This window comes from Macaca mulatta, chromosome 4, assembly GCF_049350105.2.
Source record: "Macaca mulatta isolate MMU2019108-1 chromosome 4, T2T-MMU8v2.0, whole genome shotgun sequence".
Lineage (NCBI taxonomy): Eukaryota > Metazoa > Chordata > Mammalia > Primates > Cercopithecidae > Macaca > Macaca mulatta.
In genome coordinates, this window is record NC_133409.1 from 138,984,133 (window position 1) to 139,007,540 (window position 23,408).

The window sequence follows — 23,408 nt, forward strand, 5'->3', positions numbered from 1 at the left end:
CCAAGATACAGATGGAAAGACTGGGTGCTGATAAAGGGAACGCAGGCATCCAAGAGCGGGAAGGCAGAAGCTGAGCATCGCAAGGTGGGCAAGGTGTAACAGCAGGCAGGTGAGGTCTCGACTGAGACCACACGAGACAAGGTTTTCACGGTGCTCCAGCCCCCGACTCCCACCTGTGTAGGACACTGCCCTCCCTACCCGAGACCCCCGCGTCCCCTGCCAACAGCATACCAGGTCCACATATTCCAGCACCATGTAATGGGGCTCAGCCTCCCGGCAGAGCCCCAGGAGCCGCACCACGTTGGCGTGGTTCAGCTTCCCAAACATCTCCAACTCCCTCCGGAAGTCCAGCTGCTGCTGCTCGTCCTTGCTCTGCAGGCTCTTCACAAGTACCAGGGTCTCCGCCACTCCCTCCTCCAAGCCCTGAGCCTTTGCCAGGAACACCTCCCCAAACTCACTCTTTCCTGTGGGTACAGTCTGAGTCAGCCAACCACCTTCACCCAGGCAGAGGCAGCTCCTGACCTGGGGGAGGGGCCTAGCCTCTACTACAGTGGGGACTCACCCACCTGGGCTGGGCATGAGACCCGGTTCCGGTTCCGCTGTGACCCCCTCCCTCCTTAGGCTTCAGTGTCTCCAGCAGCAAAATAAAAGGGTTGGACTAATATTCAGCATTTTCCAAAGGGTGACTCGCATGAGAATTTTTGGTGGCTCACGGTAAACATGTCTTAACGTATGCTAGGAAAAAACTATGACAAACCCATGATTTCTCATATTTTTTCCTACAATAAAGGTAACTTAGCTTTTCTGTTGTTGTCTGTTTTTTTAAAGAATCAATTTAAATAAAACATCAAGTAAATAATACTACAGGTAGTACACAGCAATGACAAAATCTGTACAAAGGCAGTGAATAACAGGCTCTGGGGCCACACTGGGCTAGATCTCTACCTACACTTCCGTCCATCTCTAACATTCTAGGTTTCAGGGATTTCGGAACACTAGCCTGTACCCAGCCTCAAGACACAGCGGGTGACTTGCAGTTAGGCAGGGGCAGCTGTAGTCAAGGCGACATACCCAGCGTGGTGATAGGCTGCAGGCTGGACCGTGGGAAGTGCATCTTATCACTTGTGCTGTGGCGTTTGTTGGTGGCCGTGGGGCCAGAGCCCAAGCTGGTCAAGGCCACTTCCTCTTGGATCTCTGCTGAGGGCTGCCCGTTCTGCAAAGGCCCACCTGGGAAGAAGGAGGACAGGAGCGTCACGATGAGACCTGACACTCTGGCCACCACGGGGATTTCTGTTCTGTCCCCTGGTCTTCCACTCTTGACAACTTGGGTCCAATCACAATACTCCACATGAAGGGGCAAGCCCAAATGATAAAATGATGGGGCTGGGGCTGGGTGGGGGAAGTATGGGCATCCCCTAGGGTATGACCCCTTAGTGATGCAGCTGATTACAACTTCTGAGATGAAGCCAACTGCAGACGTCTAATCTGAATCACTGGTCCCTGAATACCATAGCTACACATAAGGATTGTTGCTTTCATGGGGCCTCCTATTGGGCAAAGTCCTAAACAGGCACAAAGGGAAAATCACAATAATGGAGACCCAACCCCTGTTCCTGAACACCTGAGCTGATAGGAGACCCAGTAATGACCTCAGGGAGCTCCCAGTCCAGGGAAGTGGGGATAGGAGAAGGGAAGTAAACGGAAAGCCTGCCCTTGGGGGAACTCTTAGACTCATGGGGGGAAACAAGACGTGCAACAGCAACATGTATACGTATACTAATGATATCTGTGGTTTCCTGCTGGGAGTAGGAAACAGCAGGGAATCATAGGAAGCTGGTCCCAGGGGCTCCAATGAAGAAGTCTCAAGCCAGGTTGCTCAGAAGCCGAGGCCCTGGGAATCAGCCAACTCCAGGCTTCCCACTAGGGGTGTGGCAGCCCCAGCTCCAAGATCCAGCAACAGCCACTCGGTTTCCTGAGGGCTGGCGCTCTCCCCTCCGTGGCCGCGGGAGGGCGCTCAGCTCCTACACACGGGTACCACCTCCCCCTCCAGGGCCCCTCACCGTTGAGGCATTCCATCTCTGGCTCCTCGCCCTCGGGCTGCTTCTGCAGCCGCTTGGCTTTGCAGCGCTTCTTGCAGTAGAACATGAGACCCAGCACGGCGATGATGTAGGCCACAGCGGCACCCACCGACAGCCCAATGGTCTGGATCATCTTGTAGGGGGGAGGGCTGCCAGGGCCCTCCGACTCCTCCGGCACAGGCTTGTCTGAGAAACACACACATGGGTCTGGGCAGGCGCTGCTAAGCAAAACAAGCCCTGCTTCTCCACTAACTCCTCCCAACCCCATCAACGGGACAACAGATGGCCCGGGAGGGTCACCACCTTCACTGGCTTTAACAAGGGCCAGCAGGTCCTCATGCCCCACTGAGGTCAAAGGAAGACTCTGAAGGAGATGAGGCCAGGGTTCCCAAGCTGGCTCTGCATCGCAAGTCAAGGCAGGCGACACAGATACGCACACCTGTCAGGGAGCCACCACAAACCCACGCTATTTGTTAAGAAGCTTCCCGGCCGGGCGCGGTGGCTCAAGCCTGTAATCCCAGCACTTTGGGAGGCCGAGGTGGGTGGATCACCAGGTCAGGAGATCGAGACCATCCTGGCTAACACGGTGAAACCCCGTCTCTACTAAAACATACAAAAAATTAGCCGGGCATGGTGGCGGGCGCCTGTAGTCCCAGCTACTCAGGAGGCTGAGGCGGGAGAATGACGTGAACCCAGGAGGCGGAGCTTGCAGTGAGCTGAGATCACGCCACTGCACTCCAGCCTGGGCAACACAGTGAGACTCTGTCTCAAAAAAAAAAAAAAAAAAAAAAAAAGAAGCTTCCCAAGGGACTTGATAATGTAAGCCAGGCCCCGAGAGCAACATTTGGGAGTTTCAGGTTTAGAATTCCAGGCACTGCCTGGCACAGAGCAGGTTTTTCAATGAACAGATCTGTAGAAGGGATCTGCTGGTCTAGAGACCTTTCAATGGCCCCCACCGAGGGGTCTCAAGAGGCATTGGGGGAATGAAGGGAGAGAGAACATGCAGGATCCCCCCACTGCCACACACACCCCAGTGGCTCCCACCAAGGGGCCTCCTCACTTCATTTTCATCCATTTAAACTTTCACATTATACTTTGTCTAGAAAAATAATGCTGCCAAACCAAGAAAGTTTGAGAGCTTCTCATTTAAACCACCTTCACCTGTGGATGTAGAAACAAGTCCCCAGAGGAGAAATAAGTCTCCCAGGGGCACAGAGTTAAGTACAGGGCCTTTTACTGGACCCATCATTCTCTCTGGGCCTCCTGGAGAAAAGAACCTTGTCCTACTGCATTCTGACCTGGTCCTGCTCCCCAGCCACCCAGAGGTATGTGTGGCTGCTGCAAGAACCTGGGAGGCAGCACTGTAGGAAGAGAACACCCTCCCCTGCAACACACACACACACCCACCGACCATGGGATGTTAAATAAACGACAGCCCGGCTCTGAGCAAGGACTCTAAGACTGTGCAGTGGCATGGTGAGACAGCCGAATCCCCTCCTCTGCCACAAAAATGGCTTCTGTGTCATGTTCTGTACACAGGGGCTGACTGAGTACAAGGTGACAAATGTCTGGGTCTACCACTTCCTGTGCAGGACACCCCTCCCCAGCCCATACCCACGACATAGAGGGGGGCCTCCGTGTGCTTGATGTTGCAGCTGTTGCCTGCAATGCAGGTGTAGCGGCCTGAGTCCTCAGGGGCCACGTCGTGGATCACCAGGGAGCCATTCTGGAAGATGTGCATCCTGCCAGGGGAGAAGCCACAGCGCTGGCCAGCTCGCAGGGAGTGGGCACTGCAGGAGAGGAGGGGCGGGTATGGGAGGGAGGCAGCCCTACCTGGGTCCCAGCTTGGTGGGGTCCAGGATGCGGTCCTTGCCCTTCCACTGAATCAGTGGCTTAGGGTCCCCCTGGGCCTCACACTGCAGCAGGGCTGTGTGGCCCTGGTACACAGTCGTGCGCTCTGGCTCTACTTTGAAGGTGATAAAAACTGGAAGGAAAGAGACCAGCGAGGGGCAGGGAGGAGTGAGCCAAGGGGCTGGCAGGGTACATGGTGCTACCCTAAAGAGCCCTCCCAGCTGAAGGGCCCTGCCACGGTCGCACCTGCCACAGTGAGCTGGACATGGGCACGAATCTGGCCCTGTGGCCCATTGGAGGCAATGCAAGTGTAGTTGCCAGCGTCATCTCGAGTCACCCGGGCAAAATGTAGGGTCCCAGCGTTGTCTGTCACCCACTCTGGAAGGCTGCTCCCATCTGCAGGAGTAACAAAGGGAAATTATGGAAAGGATCAGGGTTACACAGATGGCTGACAATGCCTCAGTCCCTCACCTCGACTCCAAAACACAGGCAAAGTCCAAACTCCTCAGCCAGGTGTTAGAAGCCCCCCGTTATTTACCCCCTTCCAATTCTTCAGTCTCACCTCTTCCTCCTATTGCCCTGTGTGACATTTCACTTCTGCCAAACCAGACTCTGTTTGGGCCCAGATTGGCCCTGTCCCTACCCCGCTGCCTGTCACTTCTCCCTCCTAGAGCCCATTCCCGCTCTTTGCCATCCCAGGCTGTAGATGCATTTTGAGCCTCACCTCTCCCAGAAAGTTCCCCCAGACCTGAGCAGAGGGAGCCTACTTCCTCCTCAAAATCTACAACTCTACTCTCTCACTCTAGGTGGAAATGTCAAAATTGGTCCAACCTTTTAAAAAACAATTTGCCAACTCACATCAAGGGCTATAAAAATGTTCATACCCCCTTTCATGCGTAATTATTCCAATTCTGGGAATCTTTCCCAAAGTAAATAAACCTAAATCCAGAAAACTTTGGCTTAAAGATGTTTATTGCAGCCTGGGCACGGTAGCTCAAGCCTGTAATCCCAGCACTTTGGGAGGCCGAGACGGGTGGATCACGAAGTCAGGAGATCGAGACCATCCTGGCTAACATGGTGAAACCCCGTCTCTACTAAAAAAATACAAAAAAACTAGCCAGGCGAGGTGGCGGGCGCCTGTAGTCCCAGCTACTCGGGAGGCTGAGGCAGGAGAATGGTGTGAACCCAGGAGGCAGTGGAGGTTGCAGTGAGCCGAGATCACGCCACTGCACTCCAGCCTGGGTGACAGAGCGAGACTCCATCTCAACCAAAAAAAAAAAAAAAAAGATGTTTATTGCAGTAATGAAAAAAATGGGGGTGGGTGGTTGGGAGGTTAACAACCCAAATCTCCAACATTTAAGGAACAGTTAAGTAAATTACAGTGAATCTAATCGTTGAAATATTATTAGGATCATCAAAACAAATATTCATGAAGAGTATATAAAGATGTGCGGAAATGCTTGACAATGGTAAGTAAAAGAGGGTATAAAATTACAGTTATAAAAAAACATAAAAATAAACGCTTTTTAAAAATATTTTTTAGCCGGGCGCGGTGGCTCAAGCCTGTAATCCCAGCACTTTGGGAGGCCGAGGCGGGCGGATCACAAGGTCAGGAGATCGAGACCACAGTGAAACCCCATCTCTACTAAAAATACAAAAAATTAGCCGGGCGCGGTGGCGGGCGCCTGTAGTCCCAGCTACTCAGGAGGCTGAGGCAGGAGAATGGCGGGAACCCGGGAGGCGGAGCTTGCAGTGAGCCGAGATCACGCCACTGCACTCCAGCCTGGGCAACAGCGTGAGACTCCGTCTCAAAAAAAAAAAAAAAAAAAAATTTTTTTAAACTACGTAGTTATCTGTATTGTCTACTTCTACAATAAGCATGTCTACAGGCATGCACCACCCATGCCTGGCTAATTTTTTAATTTTTTGTAGAGACAGGGTCTCCCTATATTGCCCAGGTTGGTCTTGAACTCCTGGGCTCAAGCAATCCTCCCACCTCAGCCTCCCAAAGTGCTAGGATTACAGGTGTGAGCTACCACACTTGGCCAATCATGTAAATTTAATAACTGAAACTATATATACAATAAAACTGCTAGGTAAAAAAAGAAAAACATACACACAGAAAAAGAAGACATATACCCAAAGACGATAAATGGCAGGACTGTGCATTTTTTCCACCAACTAATATATTTTTTTTTCTTTTTTTTTGAGACCGAGTCTTGCTCTGTTGCCCAGGCTGGACTACAGTGGCACAATCTCGGCTCACTGCAACCTCCCACATCCTAGGTTCAAACAATTCTCCTGTCTCAGCCTCCCGAGTAGCTGGGACTACAGGCACATGCCACCACCCTTGGCTAAATTTTTTTTTTTTTTTTTTTTTTTTTTGAGACAGAGTCTTGCTCTGTCGCCCAGGCTAGAGTGCAGTGGCGCGATCTCGGCTCACCGCAAGCTCCGCCTCCCGGGTTCACGCCATTCTCCTGCCTCAGCCTCCCAAGTAGCTGGGACTACAGGTGCCCGCCACCACGTCCGGCTAATTTTTTGTATTTTTAATAGAGACGAGGTTTCACTGTGTTTGCCAGGATGGTCTCCATCTCCTGACCTCGTGATCCGCCCACCTCGGCCTCCCAAAGTGCTGGGATTACAGGCTTGAGCCACCGCGCCCAGCCTCTCCCAGTATTTTCTAAAGGAGCCCATGTAATTTTTCTTTTTTTGAGTCAGAGTCTCACTCTGTCACCCAGACTCTAGTGCAATGGCATGATCTCGGCCCACTGCAGCCTCTGCCTGCTTCAGCCTCCTGAGTAGCTGGGATTGCAAGCATGTGCCACCACACCTGGCTAACTTCTGCATTTTTAGTAAAGATGCGGTTTCACCATGTTTGAAACCAGTTTGAGGCTGACCTCAAACTCCTGGCCTCAAGTGAGCCACCCACCTCGGCTTCCCAAAGTGTTGGGATTACAGGCGTGAGCCACTGTGCTCGGCCTCCATGTAATTTTTATGTTGGAAAAGATAAACGATTTTGGAAAGGGAGAAGGGAGGACTTTATAGCATTGTCTGGACCAATCCAATCACTTGTTGCCTTGAGTCGTCTTCCATGTTGTCCAAGGCTGTAATCTGACCTCTTCTGTGTCTGGCTTTTTCCTTCCTAACTCAACTATACATCAGCCCTGCATTGCTTGTCTAGTCTCCACATTTCTGGGCACGGTGCGGGGCCCTCAGGTATGCATCTGATCAGTGGACTGCCCTGCCTGCCCCCACCCTATGCTGGCACTATACCCACCTGCCCGTTCCCACTTAATAGTGGGCTTCTCTCGGCCTGTGGCTGAGCAGGGCACCGTGGCCTCCTTGTCAAACTCCATGCACTGCTGCGGCTGGGGTGGTGGTGTGAACTTGAGCTTTTCTGTTTCAGCAGAGGGTGGGTGGAAAGAGGAGGAATTGGGGCCACTGGAGAGGCTGTGGCCAGGCCTGCTGCTCCCTCCCCTTTCCTCTCCTGCCTAGCCGGGAAGGGTGCTCCCCCAAGACATGCTGGCTCACCCAGCACTTGGACACGGGCTTGCGCCTCGATGCTGCCAGCTGGGGTGCTGCTCACACAACGGTACCATGTCCCATCGTACACCTCCACGTTGTTGATGCGCAAGGTCCCATTCTTGAAGACCTCGAACCGTGAGTCCTGCAGCACAGGCGAGAGGCCTCAGAGCCTGAACCCACATCCACCTCTCCCTAGAGGCTGCCTCCAGGGAAAGAGTGCTATGGAGGTGAGCACAGAAGAGGGCAGGTGGAGGGAAGGCCCCGCCCATCCAATAGTAACATTCTTCTTTCTCACCTCTGAGATGAGCATCTGGTTTCTGTACCAGACAACTGTGGGTTTTGGTGTGGCCTGGGTCAGGCAATGCAAGTAGCCAGGTTTGCCTTCCTCCAGCTGGCTGTCTTGGGGCTTCTTCAGCCAAGTGGGCACAGCTAGACGGACAGGAAGGAAACAGTGAAGGCTGCTTCACAGGTCTCCAAAACCAAAGGACCCAACTCCAAGAAATTCTACTACCATTCTAGGCCCTGAGTTCAGAAGCCCCATGCTACTCAGATGGCAGGAGTTTCCCTTTAAGGAAGACCCAGGTGCCAGCACCTTTTTTTTGTTTTTGTTTTTTTCTTTTAAGACAAGTTCTCACTCTGTCACCCAGACTGGAGTACAGTGACACAGTTATGGCTCACTACAGTCTCGAACTCATAAGCTCAAGTGATTTTCCCACCTCAGCCTCCCAAATAGCTGGGACCACAGGTATGCACCACAATACTTGGCTAATTTTTGTATTTTTTGTAGTGATGAGGTCTTGCTATGTTGCCCAGGCTGGTCTCAAACTCCTGGTCTCAAGCAGTCCTCCCTCCTTGGCCTCCCAAAGTGCTAAGATTATAGGTGTGAGCCACCACGTCTGGCCACCAACGTCTTTTGAACATTATCTTAGTTAATTGTCACATTAATTAACTTAGTTAACATTATCTTAGTTATAAATCCCCATGGTAGGCAGGGAACGGTGGCTCACACCTATAATCCCAGCACTTTGTAATCCCAGGCCGAGGCGGGAGGGTTGCTATAAGACACTGCACTCTAGCCTGGGCAACAGAGTGAGACCCCCATCTCTAAAAAAACAAAAAAAAAACCCAAGATATGTATTCCAACACCCATTTTACAGCTAAGAAAACAGATGTTCAAAGAAGTAATAGTGGCTGGGTACAGTGGCTCACGCCTATAATCCCAGCACTTTGGGAGGCCAAGGCGGGCAGATCATTTGAGGTCAGGAGTTCAAAACCAGCCTGAACAACATAGTGAACTGAGATCACGCCACTGCACTCCAGTCTGGGCAGAAGAGTGAGACTCCGTCTCAAATTAAAAAAAAAAAAAAAAAAAGAAGTAGCAGTAATGGTGATGTGCTAATACCCAATAGTGATAGAATTTAAAATTCTCGTCTATGTGACTCCAAAATTCATATTCTTCCTTTTTTTTTTTTTTTTTTGAGACAGTCTCGCTCTGTCACCCAGGCTGGAGTGCAGCGGCACGATCTTGGCTCACTGCAAACTCCGCCTCCCGGGTTCACGCCATTCTCCTGCCTCAGCCTCCCAAGTAGCTGGGACTACAGGAGCCTACCACCACACCCGGCTAATTTTTTGTATTTTTATAGACGGGGTTTCACCGTGTTAGCCAGGATGGTCTCCGTCTCCTGACCTCGCGATCCACCTATCTCGGCCTCCCAAAGTGCTGGGATTACAGGCGTGAGCCACCACGCCCGGCCCCTTGTTCTTCTTATTACACCATAAAATGCCAAGGTGCAGTCCTCAGAAATCTGTTCTGTTTTAGTCACATTCACTCATCCAGTCCACAACCTTCAATACAATATGAATGGTTGGTTCCCAAAACTACATCCTGATTCCTGTAAATCCAATTGCCTACTGGCATTTCCAACTGGATATCCAACAGGCATCTCAAACTTTATGTGCGCTAAAGGGAGCACCTGACTTCCCCCAAAACCTGCTCACTCATTTTCCCTATCTCAGTCAATAGAACTATCCAGTCAATTAAGAAAGCCAAAAAGCTAGCCTTGTCTTCTCTCTATACCCCACCCCCATCACACTCATTCTACACAAACCCTATCTACTGGGGCTCCTAAATATATCCTGAATTTGACCACCTCACCCCCACCACTACTGCCTCTGTTCAAGCTCCTTTCAGTATCTCCCCTAGACTATTACAGTCATCTACTAATGGGTCTCCTTGTTTATACTCTTGGTCCTAACATTCTAGTCTCAAAACAGCCAGAGTGATCTTCTGAAAAATCAGTCTTCCACTCAAAACCCTGCAAGGTCTTCCCATCCAATGTGGTGTGGTAGGCTGTTTGCAATGATAGTTATAAACAATTCTCCCATCCATTTCATCTCTTTGCAATGTGATGTTGACACTTTCCCATCAAGAGGTGGAGTTTATTTATTTGTGTGTGTGTGAGACAGGGTCTCACCCATTACCCAGGCTGGAGTGCGGTCATGCCATTATGGCTCAATGTGGCCTCAGCCTCCCAGGTTCCAGCAACCCTCTCACCTCAGCCTCCCAAGTGGCTAGGACCACTGGTGTGTACCACCATGCCCAGCTAATTTTTTTTTTTTTTAGTAGAGACAGGGTCTGGCCATGTTGCCCAGGCTGGTCTCAAACTCCTAGGCTCAAGCAATCCTTCCATCTTCACCTCCTAAAGTACTGGGATTGCAGCGTGAACCACTGCACTAGGTCATAGTATATTTTTCTAGTCCCTGGAATCTGGGTGACTTGTGACTCCCCTTGTCCAACAGAACACAGTGGTAGTGTTGCAGCTTCCACTTTTGCCCTCTCGGAACCCAGCCACCAGGTGAGGAAGCCTGGGCTAGCCTACAGGAGATGCCATGTGGAGGAGAACTAAGGCACCCTGGTCAATACCCCCTGTCAACTGCCAGACAGGTGAGTGAGGCCACCAGGGACCAGCCAGCTCACCACAAACATGTGTACACCCAGCTGATAGCACACCAGGTGGACGAGCAGGCCCACCTGAACCTGTCCACAGAATCATAAGCATGTCAATGGCTGTTGTTTGTTGTTTCAAGTCACTATGGTTTTGGTTTTGTTTGAGACAGTCTCGCTCTGTCGCCCAGGCTAGAGTGCAGTGGTGCGACCTCGGCTCACTACAACCTCCATCACCTGGGTTCAAGCGATTCTCCTGCCTCAGTCTCCCAAGTAGCTGGGATTACAGGCATGTGCCACCACGCCTGGCTAATTGTTGTGGGGTTTTTTATTTCTTTTTTTTTTTTTTTTTTTTGAGACGGAGTCTCGCTCTGTCGCCCAGGCTGGAGTGCAGTGGCCGAATCTCAGCTCACTGCAAGCTCTGCCTCCTGGGTTTACGCCATTCTCCTGCCTCAGCCTCCCGAGTAGCTGGGACTACAGGCGCCCGCCACCTCGCCCGGCTAGTTTTTTGTATTTTTTTTAGTAGAGACGAGGTTTCACCGTGTTAACCAGGATGGTCTCGATCTTCTGACCTCGTGATCCGCCGTCTCAGCCTCCCAAAGTGCTGGGATTACAGGCTTGAGCCACCGCGCCCGGCCTTTTATTTCTTATTTTATTTTGAGACAGAGTCTCGCTCTGTTGCCCAGGCTGGAGTGCAGTGGCACGATCTCGGCTCACTGCAACCTCCACCTCCACCACATCCGGCTAATTTTTGTATTTTTAGTAGAGATGAGTTTTCATCATGTTGCTCAGGCTGGTCTCAAATTCCTGACCTTGTGATCCACCCGCCCTGGCCTCCCAAAGTGCTGGGAATACAAGGCGTGAGCCACTGCGCCCAACCATTTTTGTATTTTTAGTAGAGATGGGGGTCTCACCATGTTGGCCAGGCTGGTCTCAAACTCCTGACCTCAAGTAACCTACCCACCTTGGCCTCCCAAAGTGCCACCACATTTTGAAGTGGTTTGCTATGTAGCAATGGATAACTGATGCCGAAGCCAAAGTCCTTACTAGGTTTTTACAAGACCTAGGTAATCCAGTTTCCACCTCTCAGGCAACTTCAACCCCTCTCACCATCGTTTATTCAACTCAAGCCACACAGGCGACTACTGTTCCTCCAACATACAAGGCCATCTCCATCTCAGGGCCTATCACATGGCTGGCTCCCTTCTTAATTTAAATACCAGCTCAAATGCACCTTTTACACAAGTCTTCCCTAAACTCCCTCTGGCCCTGCCCTTTCTCTATCACTTGCCCTATTTTATTTTTCTCCCTTGTTCTGCTGGCAGCTAAAATTATATTTGTTCATTTGATAGTTTTTCTTACTGGCTTTGTCACCCCTACCAGAATATGAACTCCACAAGGAGAGGGCCTTCTGCCTGCTTTGTTCACAGTTGCATCCAGTACTGGGAACAGATCTAGCACAAGGAAAGTGCTCGACAAATCTCTATTGACTGACTGCATTCCCAGAGTTCTCCATCCTCTGGGCTCTACTCTCTAACACCCAGCACCTGATCTGGCCCTGTTTGCATCACACACTCTCAAATGCCACAGGCCTCCTTCTCAGAGCATAGCAAGGGACACTGGTGTGGCTCAGTCAGTGCCAGCTTCAGTTAGCATCTGTGGAATGACTGATTAAAGCCGGTAGTTCCCAAACTTGAGCACACATGAAGTATCACCCAGAGCACTTGTTAAATACACACCTGCCTGGGTCCCACCCCTAGAGTCTGGGTTGGGAGCTGTGGAGTGGGGCCCTGAATTCTGCATGTTTTTCTTTTTTTTCAAGGCTCCAGCAATGTCCTAGACATTTTTTTGGAGACAGTCTTGCTGTCATCCAGACTCCAGTACAGTACTGTGATCACAGCTTACTGGAATCTGCAATTCCCGAGCTCATCCTCCAGCCTCAGCCTCCCACATAGTTGGGACTATAGGTGTGTACCATCATACCTAGCTAAGTTTTTAAATTTCTGTAGACACAAGGTCTCACTATCTTGTCCAGCCTGGTCTCAAACTTCTGGGCTCAAGAGATCTTCCCATCTCAGCCTCCCAAAGCCTGGGATTATAGGTGTGAAACACTGCACCTGGCCTGCATTTTAAAAAGTATCCCTAACGAGGCCAGGCGCAGCAGCTCACGCCTGTAATCCCAGCACTTTGAGAGGCCAAGGCAGGTGGATCACTTGAGGTCAGGAGTTTGAGACCAGCCTGGCCAACATGGCAAAACACTGCCTCTACTAAAAATACAAAAATTAGCCGGGTGTGGTGGCACACACCTTTAAACCCAGCTACTTGGGAGGCTGAGGCATGAGAATCGCTTGAACCTGGGAGGCAGAGGTTGCAGTGAGCCAAGATCACACCACTACATTCCAGCCTGGAGGACAGAGCGAGCGAGACTCCCTCTCAAATAAGAAAATAAAAAAAAAAGAAAAAGTATCCCTAATGAAAGCAGGTGATTCTCAGACCTCAACTGGAGGAAGGCTTGACTGTGCATCTTGCCTTTGCACCTGCACTGTGAGTGTCCTGAGCACCTGTTACACGTGTGCTGTGATTCCCACCCAAATCACTGCCTGAGCGTGGGCGCATGTCTTCTAAGATTTCAGTATCCTAATGGGAACACTAGCATCATAACTTCACATTTACAAAGCCACTTTCATATTCAAATCTTTTTGCAAAGTTACCCACTCAGAAAGATAATAGTAATATAAAGGTAAGTGGAAGAAGCAGATTGTAAAATAGTTTGTACGTATGTCTGTCTCTGTGTGCATATTGTAATTTTTATTGTGTATCCTTTTAAACTACCACAAAAGGTTTGGAACAAGGCGTGGCATAAATAAATAAGTAAACAAATCCCTATGCCTGTAGCAAGGATATAAGGGGTTTTTTTTGTTTGTTTTGTTTTGAGATGGAATCTCACTCTGTCGCCCAGGCCAGAGTGCAGTGGCGCGATCTCGGCTCACTGCAACCTCTGCCTTCTGGGTCCAAGTGATTCTCCCCCCTCAGCCTCCTGAGTAGCTGGGATTACAGGCACGCACCACCACGCCCGGCTAATTTTTGTAATTTTAGTAGAGATGGGGTTTCACCATGTTGGTCAGGCTGGTCTCAAACTCCCGACCTTGTGATCCACCCACCTCGGCCTCCCAAAGTGCTGGGATTACAAGCATGAGCCACCACGCCCAGCCAGATATAAATGGTTTATCATGTGTACTTTCATTCATATTTCTTGCTTTTCTCCCCCTTTTTTTCATAAGTAATATGTTTAATAAAGAAATTTGGAAAGCATAACAAACTAAAACAAATTTTAAATCACCTATAACTTTGTCCAACATTACCTCCCAAAAAAGAAAAAGAAAAATCATTTTCATCTACTTCATTTGGCCTTTTCAACCACCTTGTGGGGTAGGTAGATTACTGGCTCCATTTTATGGATGAGGAGACTGAACCCAAGTAAGGTGGGTGATTTGCTACCATCGTCACTCTGTGCGTTGGGAGCATAGTGGGACCCAGGTCTCTAGACTCCTAGTCCATTGCTCTTTCCTCTGCACCCAGAGGACCGTTTTCCTGTGAGGACTGTCACTATTTCCTCCGGGGCACCCACCCTAACCCCTGTGCCTGGCTCTCTACTGTCTACTCCGACTCCCAGTAGTGAACTGATTTCCAAGCCTGCAGGGCCCAGAACTGAGAGGGCCTCAGGTGAGCACCAGGGAAGCCTCTGTCCATCACACCTAGACCTGCGTTCCCCTCCACCTCTCCTTGACCTTCAGAGCAAAGGTGCTCACTGGCCACAGTGATGTTGACGTCCTGTCTCCGCTGACCAGCCAGGTTGGCCGCGTGGCAGGTGTAGACACCAGCATCACTTTCAGCAATACTGGCCAACACCAGTTCGTGGCCCTTCTGGTACACCCTGCCATGGGTGGGCAGTCGGACTCCTGCGTGCTCCCACCACACACTGGGCTCTGGCAGACCCTTGGGGGGAAGGCAGGTAACACGCTCCTCGCTGCCTGCTGTAAACACCCGTGGCTCAAATAGAGGCATGTCTTCAATCTCTGCAAGGATATAAGTGGGAGGAATGGCCCGATTACTGTGAGTCTCAGGGTACATGATGTTCTCCCACAGCAAGCCTAGGCCCTTTTCCAGCCAAACCCTCCCCTGAAGCCCTCTGCATCTCCTCCTACCCCCAGCATCCGCTTCTTCCCCTGCCCTCCAAGCTGCTGAGTAAAAACAGGAGCCTAAATCTCTATGTGCCAAAAATGTTAAAGGCAGTCCCCACGTCAGCACCCCAGACCCAGAGACTCACCTGCTAGATGAAGTGTGGCCTCCAGGATGACAGGTGGGCCCCTCTGCCCCTGGCCGATGCAGCGGTAGACCCCTGCATTGCGTGGCCGGACCTGGGTCAGCAGCAGAGACCCATTGGCAAATACTGTGGCTCTGCGAAGGTGTGGGGGGCTGCAGAGGGGAGAGTGCAATTTGGAGAAAGTGGCCAATAGGCCTACTTCTGGAAAGGAATGCAAGGGAACCCCTTTCCTACAAAAGTCGGAAATGTAGTAAGGAATCGACCAGGAACAGGGCAGAGAGAAGGAAGCTGATACTCCACACTGGTGTGTGTGCCTGCATACACTTGCTCAGGTGTATGTGCAGGTGTGTGTTCCAACTACAAGAGATCAGATCGGGAAGCAATGAGGCAAATGACAATGCAGGTGAGAGACAGAGTGATATGGTTTGGCTGTGTCCCCACTCAAATCTCATCTTAAATTGTAGCTCCCATAATTCCCATGTGTTGTGGGAGGGACCCAGTGGGAGGTAATTGAATCATGGGAGTAAGTCTTTCCCATGCTGTTCTCATGATAGTGAGTAAGTCTCACGAGATCTGATGGTTGTAAAAAGAGGCGTTCCCCTGCATAAGCTCTCTCTCCTTTGCCTGCTGCCATCCATGTAAGACGTGACTTGGTCTTCCTTGCCTTCTGCCAAGATTGTGAGGTTTGCCCAGCCATGTGGAACTGCAAGTCCAATTAAACCTCTTTCTTTTGTAAATTGCCCAGTCTTGGGTATGTCTTTATCAGCAGCATTAAAATGGTCTAATACACAGAGTAACTACCATGTGCAACTGTCAAGACAGGGGAGCCACCATCCCGCAGGGCCACGCTGATAGGGCACCCAGCTCCAGAGTCAGATACCCCTCAGCCATACCAGGCAGGCTACTGATGATGTCCTCAGGGCTGAAGCCAAGTGGCATCCAAGTCCTTAGCCTAGGAAGTCACACCCCCAAGGACCATGGTCATGCCCGATACTACAAAGGTGTTCTATGCTCTCCTAGGGTCCAGGCAAGAACAGAAGTCCCTGCAGTGGGGCTGGAACCTTCTAGAGGTGTTTGCTTCCTCCAAAAAGTGTGTGTGTGTGTGTGTGTGTGTGTGTGTGTGTGTGTGATGTCTTTGCCACACTGGATCATGCTATCTAGACTGTGACCACCTGATTACCAGGTCTCCTGTGTCTCTCTCATCCCTGGGGTCTCTACCCTTCCATCCCAGACGACCCATGTGGGCAGTGGGGAGAGAGAAGTAGAACCACCACTAGCTCAGAGGGCCTTTGTGCAAACTGGAAAACAGCTCTTCCTAGAGACTCTTCCCTGTGTTAGACTCATCTTATAAAAGCAAAACATTCAACTGTGTCTGTTGGAAATTTGAAATAATACATGTACAAATCTGTGATGTCTGTGATACGAACCGCACCCCCTTCTAGAGAACGCATGCGTGTGGCACATGATACTGGAGCGCTCCCAGCCAGATGCCTTACCGACTGCGGTTAGTGATGGGAGTCTCATCCTCAAAGAGCCACTGCAGGTTCGGGGGTGGCTGGGCTGAGAACTGGCAATGGAACATGGCTTCCTCATTCCTCGCTACTATCACGTCCTGGGGTGCCAGCACCACCCTGGCAAAGCTTTCATCTGGAGAGGGAAAGATGGGGGAGCAGGCAGGCTGGGTGGTGAGGCTCTCCTGTACTCACCTCATCCCTTCCGCCCCCACCCCAGGCTCACCAGCAATGCTCAGGGTGAAGTTCTGGCTGCTGCAGGCCTGGCCAAAAGCATTGTGGGCGCAGCAGGAATAGAGCCCACTATGCTCAGGACCAGCTGGCCGGAGCGTCAGGTTCCGCTCCTTGCTGCTGACTGTGTTGTTGCTCTGACCATCAGAAAGGGGGGTCCCATCTCGGAACCATTGGTAGGTGGGCCTGCAGGGCAGACACAGTCAGCAGTGGCGGGGAGGGGTACTCAGTGGCCAGTGGAGAGGATACAGAATCAGAGAGTCAGGGCTAGACCTTTCAGTTTATACATGGAGAAATGGGGACTGGGGAGGGAAAGGGACTTGCATAAGGGCACACGGTAATTCTGATTCAGGGACAGAATCAAGTTGAGATTAGATCTCTCAGCTCTACACACAATGTGGCCCACTCTTCAGGTCACCAGGGGCCGGTATAGGGCAACATCTCAGGGGAGGCGGGGTGAAGAACACTGTGGTGATGGAAGGAGTGGTCACAGAATGGAGCGAGGTAACATCTGCATAGAGTCCAGGATTTGGGGAGACATCCCTGTCCGGAATAACCCTCTCCCATCCCCACTTCCTTGACTCCTTACCGAGGGTGCCCATCAATGTGACAACGAAGTGTGACCTGGGTCTGTGGCTGGATCTCAGCTTCTGAGGCTGGATGCTTCAGGACCACAGGACCTGCCTCAATCCCTGTAGCAGAGGCCATGGCTGCAGTGAGGGGCAGAGCAGGGCAAGGGCGGGAAGGCAGAGGGCAAGGAGGACAAGCAGGAAGCTGTGGAACCTCGAGGCTCTGTGCCAACAGACACAAGGAAGCCCTGGAGGCTGAGGCTGGGGCTACAGGTACCAGATACTAAGTGCCTGCCTGGTCCCTGGCAGATCAAGTCTGACACTTGGCCAAGGGCTCAGCCACCCTTTCCATTTGCACAAGCATGCAGCAGATAAATGGGCCCCAGACTTGAAGGAAAAAATTTTTGGAAAAATGTAACTTTTAATTCCCTCTTATCCACATGAGCAAAAAGGGCTGATGATAAATGCATTCTGCCTGCCCCATTTAACTGGAAATGGGAGAACTTGAGGCAAGGGAGGGGTCCCCCAGGCTTCAGTCATTGAGGGTCTGACAAGGGGACTGGGCACAGCCCCCCTGGCTCTCACATTTGATGTTGAAGGAGGCATTGGCACTGCGGGCTTCTTCTCCAGTGACATCATCCCGAGCCACACACTGGAAGGTGCCAGAGTCCTGCAGCCGGTCCACAGCTGCAAAGCTCAGGCTACTGCCCTGGGTGAAACGCCGTTCTGTGTCCTGGACAGGTGCCCCATCGAGCAGCCAGTACACATGTACCAGGCCCGGAGCCTCAACCTCACAGCGAAGCAGCGCCCGGCGCCCCTGCAGTGCATCCTGGGAGGACGGCTGCTTGATGAAGACGATGGCTGCCTGGGTACCTGTAAATGCAGACAGAGGAGAGGCAGGGTCAGGGGGAGCTAGCCTCTGTCCTAACACAGGCCACCCTGTGCATCCAATAAGGATGGAAGAGGCATCCAATAAGTGCAGGTGTGAAGGATCATGATGCCACAATTGCAAGAGTCCCTTGAAAAACTTTTCTTTTTCTTTTTGAAATTTCTTTCTCTTTTTTCGCTCTTGTCACCCAGGCTGGAATGTGGTGGGGCGATCTCAGCTCACTGCAACCTCCACCTCCTGGGTTCAAGTGATTCTTCTGCCTCAGTCTCCCGGGTAGCTGGGATTACAGGCATGAGCCACCATACCCAGCTAATTTTTGTATTTTTAGTAAAGACAGGGTTTCGCCATGTTGGCCAGGCTGGTCTCGAACCCCTCACCTGAGGTGATCTGCCCGCCTCAGCTTCCCAAAGTGCTAGGATTACCGGCGTGAGCCACAGTAGCCTCTCCTCAAAAGGTCTCAAGACCAGAGAGGCACACAGAACACAGTTACAGTCACATAAATGCCAAATGAATGGGGTGGGCAGGCAGTAGTGACTCTGGAGCACGAAGGAAGAAAGGATCCCCGAGGGCTGGCTGCACAGGGAGGCTTCCCAGCAAAAGAGAGCCTGGGCCTGCAGGGTCAGAACACAGGAGGTTTTGATGCCAGGCTGAGGAGCCAGGGACATTGCAGGTCACTTTCCCCTAATCCAGAATCAGGAGGTTTAGTAAAGTTAAATCATGACCCAAACAGCACCCTGGAAAGATGGCTTCATTCACGCCCCTCAACAGTGCCAGCATCAGAGGTGGCCACAGACAGGATGCTTTGAATCTCACCCACAAATGCTCCGCAGCCCAACGTTCCCCAGATGCTTCTTTGAAAAAACCCACCCCAACACTGGGGAAGCCAGTATTCTCTAGAAACCTGGGCTGCTGCCAAAGACAAGCCATCCTGTGTCCTGTTCTTTTTTTTTTTTGAGACCAAGTCTCGCTCTGTCAGCCAGGTTGGAGTGCAGTGGCGAGATCTTGGCTCACTGCAAGCTCCGCCTCCTGGGTTCACGCCATTCTCCTGCCTCAGCCTCCCGAGTAGCGGGGACTGCAGGCACCCGCCACTACGGCTAATTTTTTGTATTTTTAGTAGAGACGGGGTTTCACCGTGTTAGCCAGGATGGTCTCAATCTCCTGACCTCGTGATCCGCCCGCCTTGGCCTCCCAAAGGGCTGGGATTACAGGTGTGAGCCACCGCACCCGGCCCCATGTCTTGTTCTTTATCCCTAAGAATCCATCTGTGGGCAAGGTCAGCTTCTCTGTGGTTCCAGAGTTCCACTTGAAGCCATTCCCCTTCCTGTACCATTATAGTTCAGCTCTGGCCACGGGGTCCCTGCAACCAAAGGTGGAACCGCAGTCAGTGGGAACAAAGGAAAGAGGAAGAAGCCTACACTGCATGGCAGATGGGTTTAGGGAGGCGGAGGGCAGAGCCAGGGAGGTGGGTGGCATGGTTACAGCGGCGGCAGGAGCAACACACTGGGCTTTGTTCTTAGCCCGCGTGGGCGCCTTACAGAGGCCTGGAGCCACTGGGCCTTGAACACAGAAGAGGACTCCCCGATCCCCCACCCCAGAAGAAGAAACGGGCCACCTGGAACTGCTACACGAAGCAGCAGGCTCTGCCTTGAGCCAAACTGGCTGGGCAAGTGCAGAAAGGTACTAACGGGGTCTTCTCTATCCCTTCCCAAACCACTGGAAACTAATCCAAGTCCCCGGAGATGGGGTTCTGTTCTTTACGGCATGAGAATCAGTCTCCTCATAAAGTCAGTGTCAAGACAATTCCAGGATCCCCCATCCTGGGTCCAGATGAGGGGCTGCCCCTGGTGTTGGTCCATCTCCCAACGAGCTCATAGGTGCCAGCCCGCATCTCCTGACACAAAACCCAGTCACGGAGCTGGAAGCAGCTCAGAGCAGCCAACTCTGTGCTCTTCCCAGCTCCACCCAGAGACTCAGAAACAACCCTCAAAGCATCTGATCCTACAATGAGGAGTCACATTCCCCACTGCCAGGTAGTGAAGTGGACACACCTCTTGCAGACAATGCCAGGCACAAAGGCACCCAGCAAGCACTGCCTGAACTGAAGTGACCTCGAAGGAAGCGTGGGGCAAGAACTGATACACAGAATACTTCTGGAGCACCTCTCATGACGCAGATGAGCGGAATCAGACTGAGTCCCCAGTGGGCTTCTGCAAATGTGACTCACCAAAATCCTAGGACCTTTTTTTTTTTTTTTTTTTAAGACGGAGTCTTACTTATTCTGCCACCCAGGCTGGAGTGCAGTGGTGCAATCTTGGCTCACTGCAACCTCCACCTCCCGGATTTAGCGATTCTCATGCCTTAGCCTCCCGAGTAGCTGGGATTACAGGTACGCGCCACCACGCCTGGCTAATTTTTGTATTTTTTGTGGAGACAGGGTTTCACCATGTTGGCCAGGCTAGTCTTGAACTCCTGACCTCAAGTGATCCACCCACCTTGGCCTCCTAAAGTGCTGGGATTACAGACATGAGTCACGGCGCCCTGCCCAAAATCCTAGGACCTTTGACCCAGAACTCCAGGAGCCTCGTCAAAGACCAAAGAGAGATCATCTGCCCTCGAAGTGTGGGCAAGCCCCCACCTTCCCCGCTCATTTTCTGCAGACATGGTGGGGAGCCAGGAGTCTCACCCACATGCAGGAGCAGTTAAGGGGCTGGAATCAGACAGGCGGAGCTCAGATCCTGACCTGTTACATTCAGTGTGTCTGACCTTGAACAAGTAACATAGACTGTGTCTCAGCTTCCTCTGCCTCTCTCACAAGGCTGTCATGAGTTGTAAACCTGGAAACACATGAAGTGCCTTGCAAAGGGTTCACCTTCAGTAAACGGCAGCTACTGTTAATATTCTTATGATCACCCTTCCTGCTCAAGGACTCAACTTCTAAGACTAGAAAGCTCTCCATTTGCCAAGTGCCAGGACCACTCCCAGACCCTGGAGGGGAAGGAGCCACCACAGCAGAGAAGTCTAAAGGGAATAAGCAGGTGGTGGGTGGGATAGAGGGGAAGGGGACCTGGGTTTGCAGGAACCACAGACCACCTGCCACAGAAACCCAAGCTGGGAAGAGAGACAGCGTGACTCAGAGACCCCAGCTCAGCCTTGGCCACCCCCAGCTCAGCCTCTAGCACCCACTCCTGGGGCTGGGACTGGGCTGCTCCATAGCTGTGGTGAGAGATGCTGCATTCCCAGACTGCCACTCAGAGCCCCCTGTGCCCCAACGACTGGGCCTGGGAAACATCAAAGCCGGCCCCGAGGGGGCCTCTGTCCTGACGTCAGCTCACAGCAGGTCCTGGTTAGTGCTTGGCTGGGATAGACTTTAGATGTCTCTTTTTTCTTTTCTTTTTTTTTGGGGGGGGTGGAGAAGGACAGAGTTTTCATTCTTGTTGCCCAGGCTGGAGTACAATGGCATGATCTCAGCTCATGGCAACCTCTGCTTCCCGGGTTCAAGCGATTCTCCTGCCTCAGCCTCCCAACTAGCTGGGATTACAGGCATGCGCCACCACGCCCAGCTAATTTTGTATTTTTAGTAGAGACTGGGTTTCTCCATGTTGGTCAGGCTGGTCTCCAACTCCCAACCTCAGGTGATCCGCCCACCTCGGCCTCCCAAAGTGCTAGGATTACAGGTGTGAGCCACCCCGCCCGGTAGATGTTTCAAAAGGCAGAAAATGCAGCTCCCAGGCCTGCTCGAAGCCCCTGGCCCCTGCTATAAGCACCTCAACCATGAGGCTCCTTATTCAGGTTAGCCCAGTGCTGTGGCACCCATGTTTGCTCAGAAGACAGTCTGTGGTGTGCCCAGCCTGGCCATCTGCCCAGCCTGCAGGAGGGGACATTGGTCTGCTGTTTGTTGTTGGGCTATTTTTGAGATAGGGTCTCACTCTGTTGCCCAGGCTGGTGCACAGTGGTGCAATCACGGCTGACTGCAGCCTTGACCTACAGGGCTCAAGCGATCCTCCCACCTCAGCCTCCCAGGTAGCTGGGACCCCAGGTGTGCACCACCATGCCTGGCTAGTTTTTTATAGACACAGGGTTTTGCCATGCTGCCCAGGCTGGTCTTGAACTCCTTAGCTCAAGCGATCCTCCCACCTCGGCCTCCAAAGTGCTGGGCTTACAGGCATGAGCCACACTGTGCCCGGCTTTGGTCCGCTGTTTTGTTTTGGGTAAGCAGACAAAGGAGCCCTGGCAGAAAGGTCAGACTCCAAGAAAGGAGCTGGGACGTAAGGGACTCTACTTTTGCTTTGTCAGAAGCTTTGCTGATAACAAAAAATGGAGGACAGCAATGACAGAGAAGGCAAGCGTTTCGGGATGGAGGTGGTACCTGCCTCAAGGTGATGTAGTCACCAGCACATTCCTGTCCCCTTCCCCTGACCTGAGTATGCCCCCAGAACTGTGGTCTGGGAAAGGTCCTGGGCTTCCCAAGGTTGCCTCCTCTTTCGTCATCAGGCCATGCTACGCAACCCCCTCCACTGCACACAAGCCCCCATGGAGATGCAGGCCACGTGACCCCGGAGGCAGCCAGCTCCATGTGCAACTTTGCTGCTGACTAGCGACGCTACCTTACTGTGGCCTCTGCATGCTTCTTCTTTGCCGTGAAATGAGGACAGTGGCCCCACCATCCCGCCTAAGTGAGGGCTAACGGGTTCACATTCGCAAAGCCCACACATGGCACAAAACACAGAGGGTGCTGCTTCCCCGGTAGGATCCTGCCACACCGGGCTCAGCAGGCAAGAAGCCCTCAGCAACGACAGGCAGGCAGGGCCATCTGCCGACACCAGGCGCCGACCCCAACAAAGCCGGAGCTGCAAACACCCAATAAGGACATCTTCCAAGCCATTTCCTTGGCTCCCTAACAGCCATCTATATGCAGACACTCACTTTGCCTGCGTCTCCTGCGCCTGCCCTCCACCCCCACCCCCGCCAGCATCTGGTCTGGTGCCCACCCTCCATGCTGCTCTCTGGGCTCGGGCCCAGCCGGCCCATGTGTGTCTATGTGTGCGTGTATACACATACATATGTGTAAACACAATTGTTACACAGAGCAGAGAGCAGCAGGAAGTTTTTCCTAAGCACTCCCACTCTAAGTAATTTTGGCTGCTTCAATCCAAGGATCCATCTGGGCCACTCAACTCCCCATCTCTCAGGAGCTAGAACTCCTGGTTTAGGAAAAACACCCCCAGGACCTATATAGGCCCCAGAATCTGCCACACATCACTGTTTGATTCTGTCAATCAACTTCTCTCTCTCATTAAAGAAAATGCCATCTGGCCGGGTGCGGTGACTCACGCCTGCAATCCCAGCACTTTGGGAGGCCAAGGAGGGCGGGTCACGAGATCAGGAGTTTGAGCTTGGCCAACATGGTGAAAGAAAATGCCATCCTTCAGATGTCTCAGGGCAAGGGTGAGATAGAAGGACTGGTTGAGTGAGGAGCTTGATGCTAC

The 23,408-nt window shown here is 52.0% G+C and overlaps 2 protein-coding genes across 10 annotated transcripts in view; one reads left to right on the forward strand and one right to left on the reverse strand.

Moving 5' to 3' along the window:
* The window catches only part of MEA1 (male-enhanced antigen 1), a 172,736-nt gene that overhangs the window by 39,637 nt on the left and 109,691 nt on the right, over positions 1–23,408 (forward strand). The window contains exon 1 of one of the 8 annotated variants that reach the window (XM_077998460.1): positions 16,381–16,390. The exons of the other annotated variants lie outside the window; for them this stretch is intronic. The gene's annotated coding sequence lies outside the window, so the exon portion shown is untranslated. Of the gene's footprint in view, positions 1–16,380; positions 16,391–23,408 lie in introns of those variants that run through there. 8 annotated transcript variants of the gene reach the window in all.
* PTK7 (protein tyrosine kinase 7 (inactive)) overlaps positions 1–23,408 on the reverse strand; it is an 83,479-nt gene that overhangs the window by 14,871 nt on the left and 45,200 nt on the right. For both annotated transcript variants that reach the window (XM_077998466.1, NM_001261579.1), the window contains 15 exon segments: positions 17,619–17,906; positions 17,054–17,156; positions 16,460–16,650; positions 16,219–16,369; positions 14,726–14,874; positions 14,208–14,474; positions 7,750–7,883; positions 7,461–7,596; positions 7,207–7,326; positions 4,176–4,325; positions 3,912–4,062; positions 3,693–3,820; positions 2,061–2,264; positions 1,072–1,227; positions 232–464 (listed from right to left, as the gene is read on the reverse strand). In XM_077998466.1, coding sequence (XP_077854592.1) covers positions 232–464; positions 1,072–1,227; positions 2,061–2,264; positions 3,693–3,820; positions 3,912–4,062; positions 4,176–4,325; positions 7,207–7,326; positions 7,461–7,596; positions 7,750–7,883; positions 14,208–14,474; positions 14,726–14,874; positions 16,219–16,369; positions 16,460–16,650; positions 17,054–17,156; positions 17,619–17,906 — 2,561 coding nt within the window.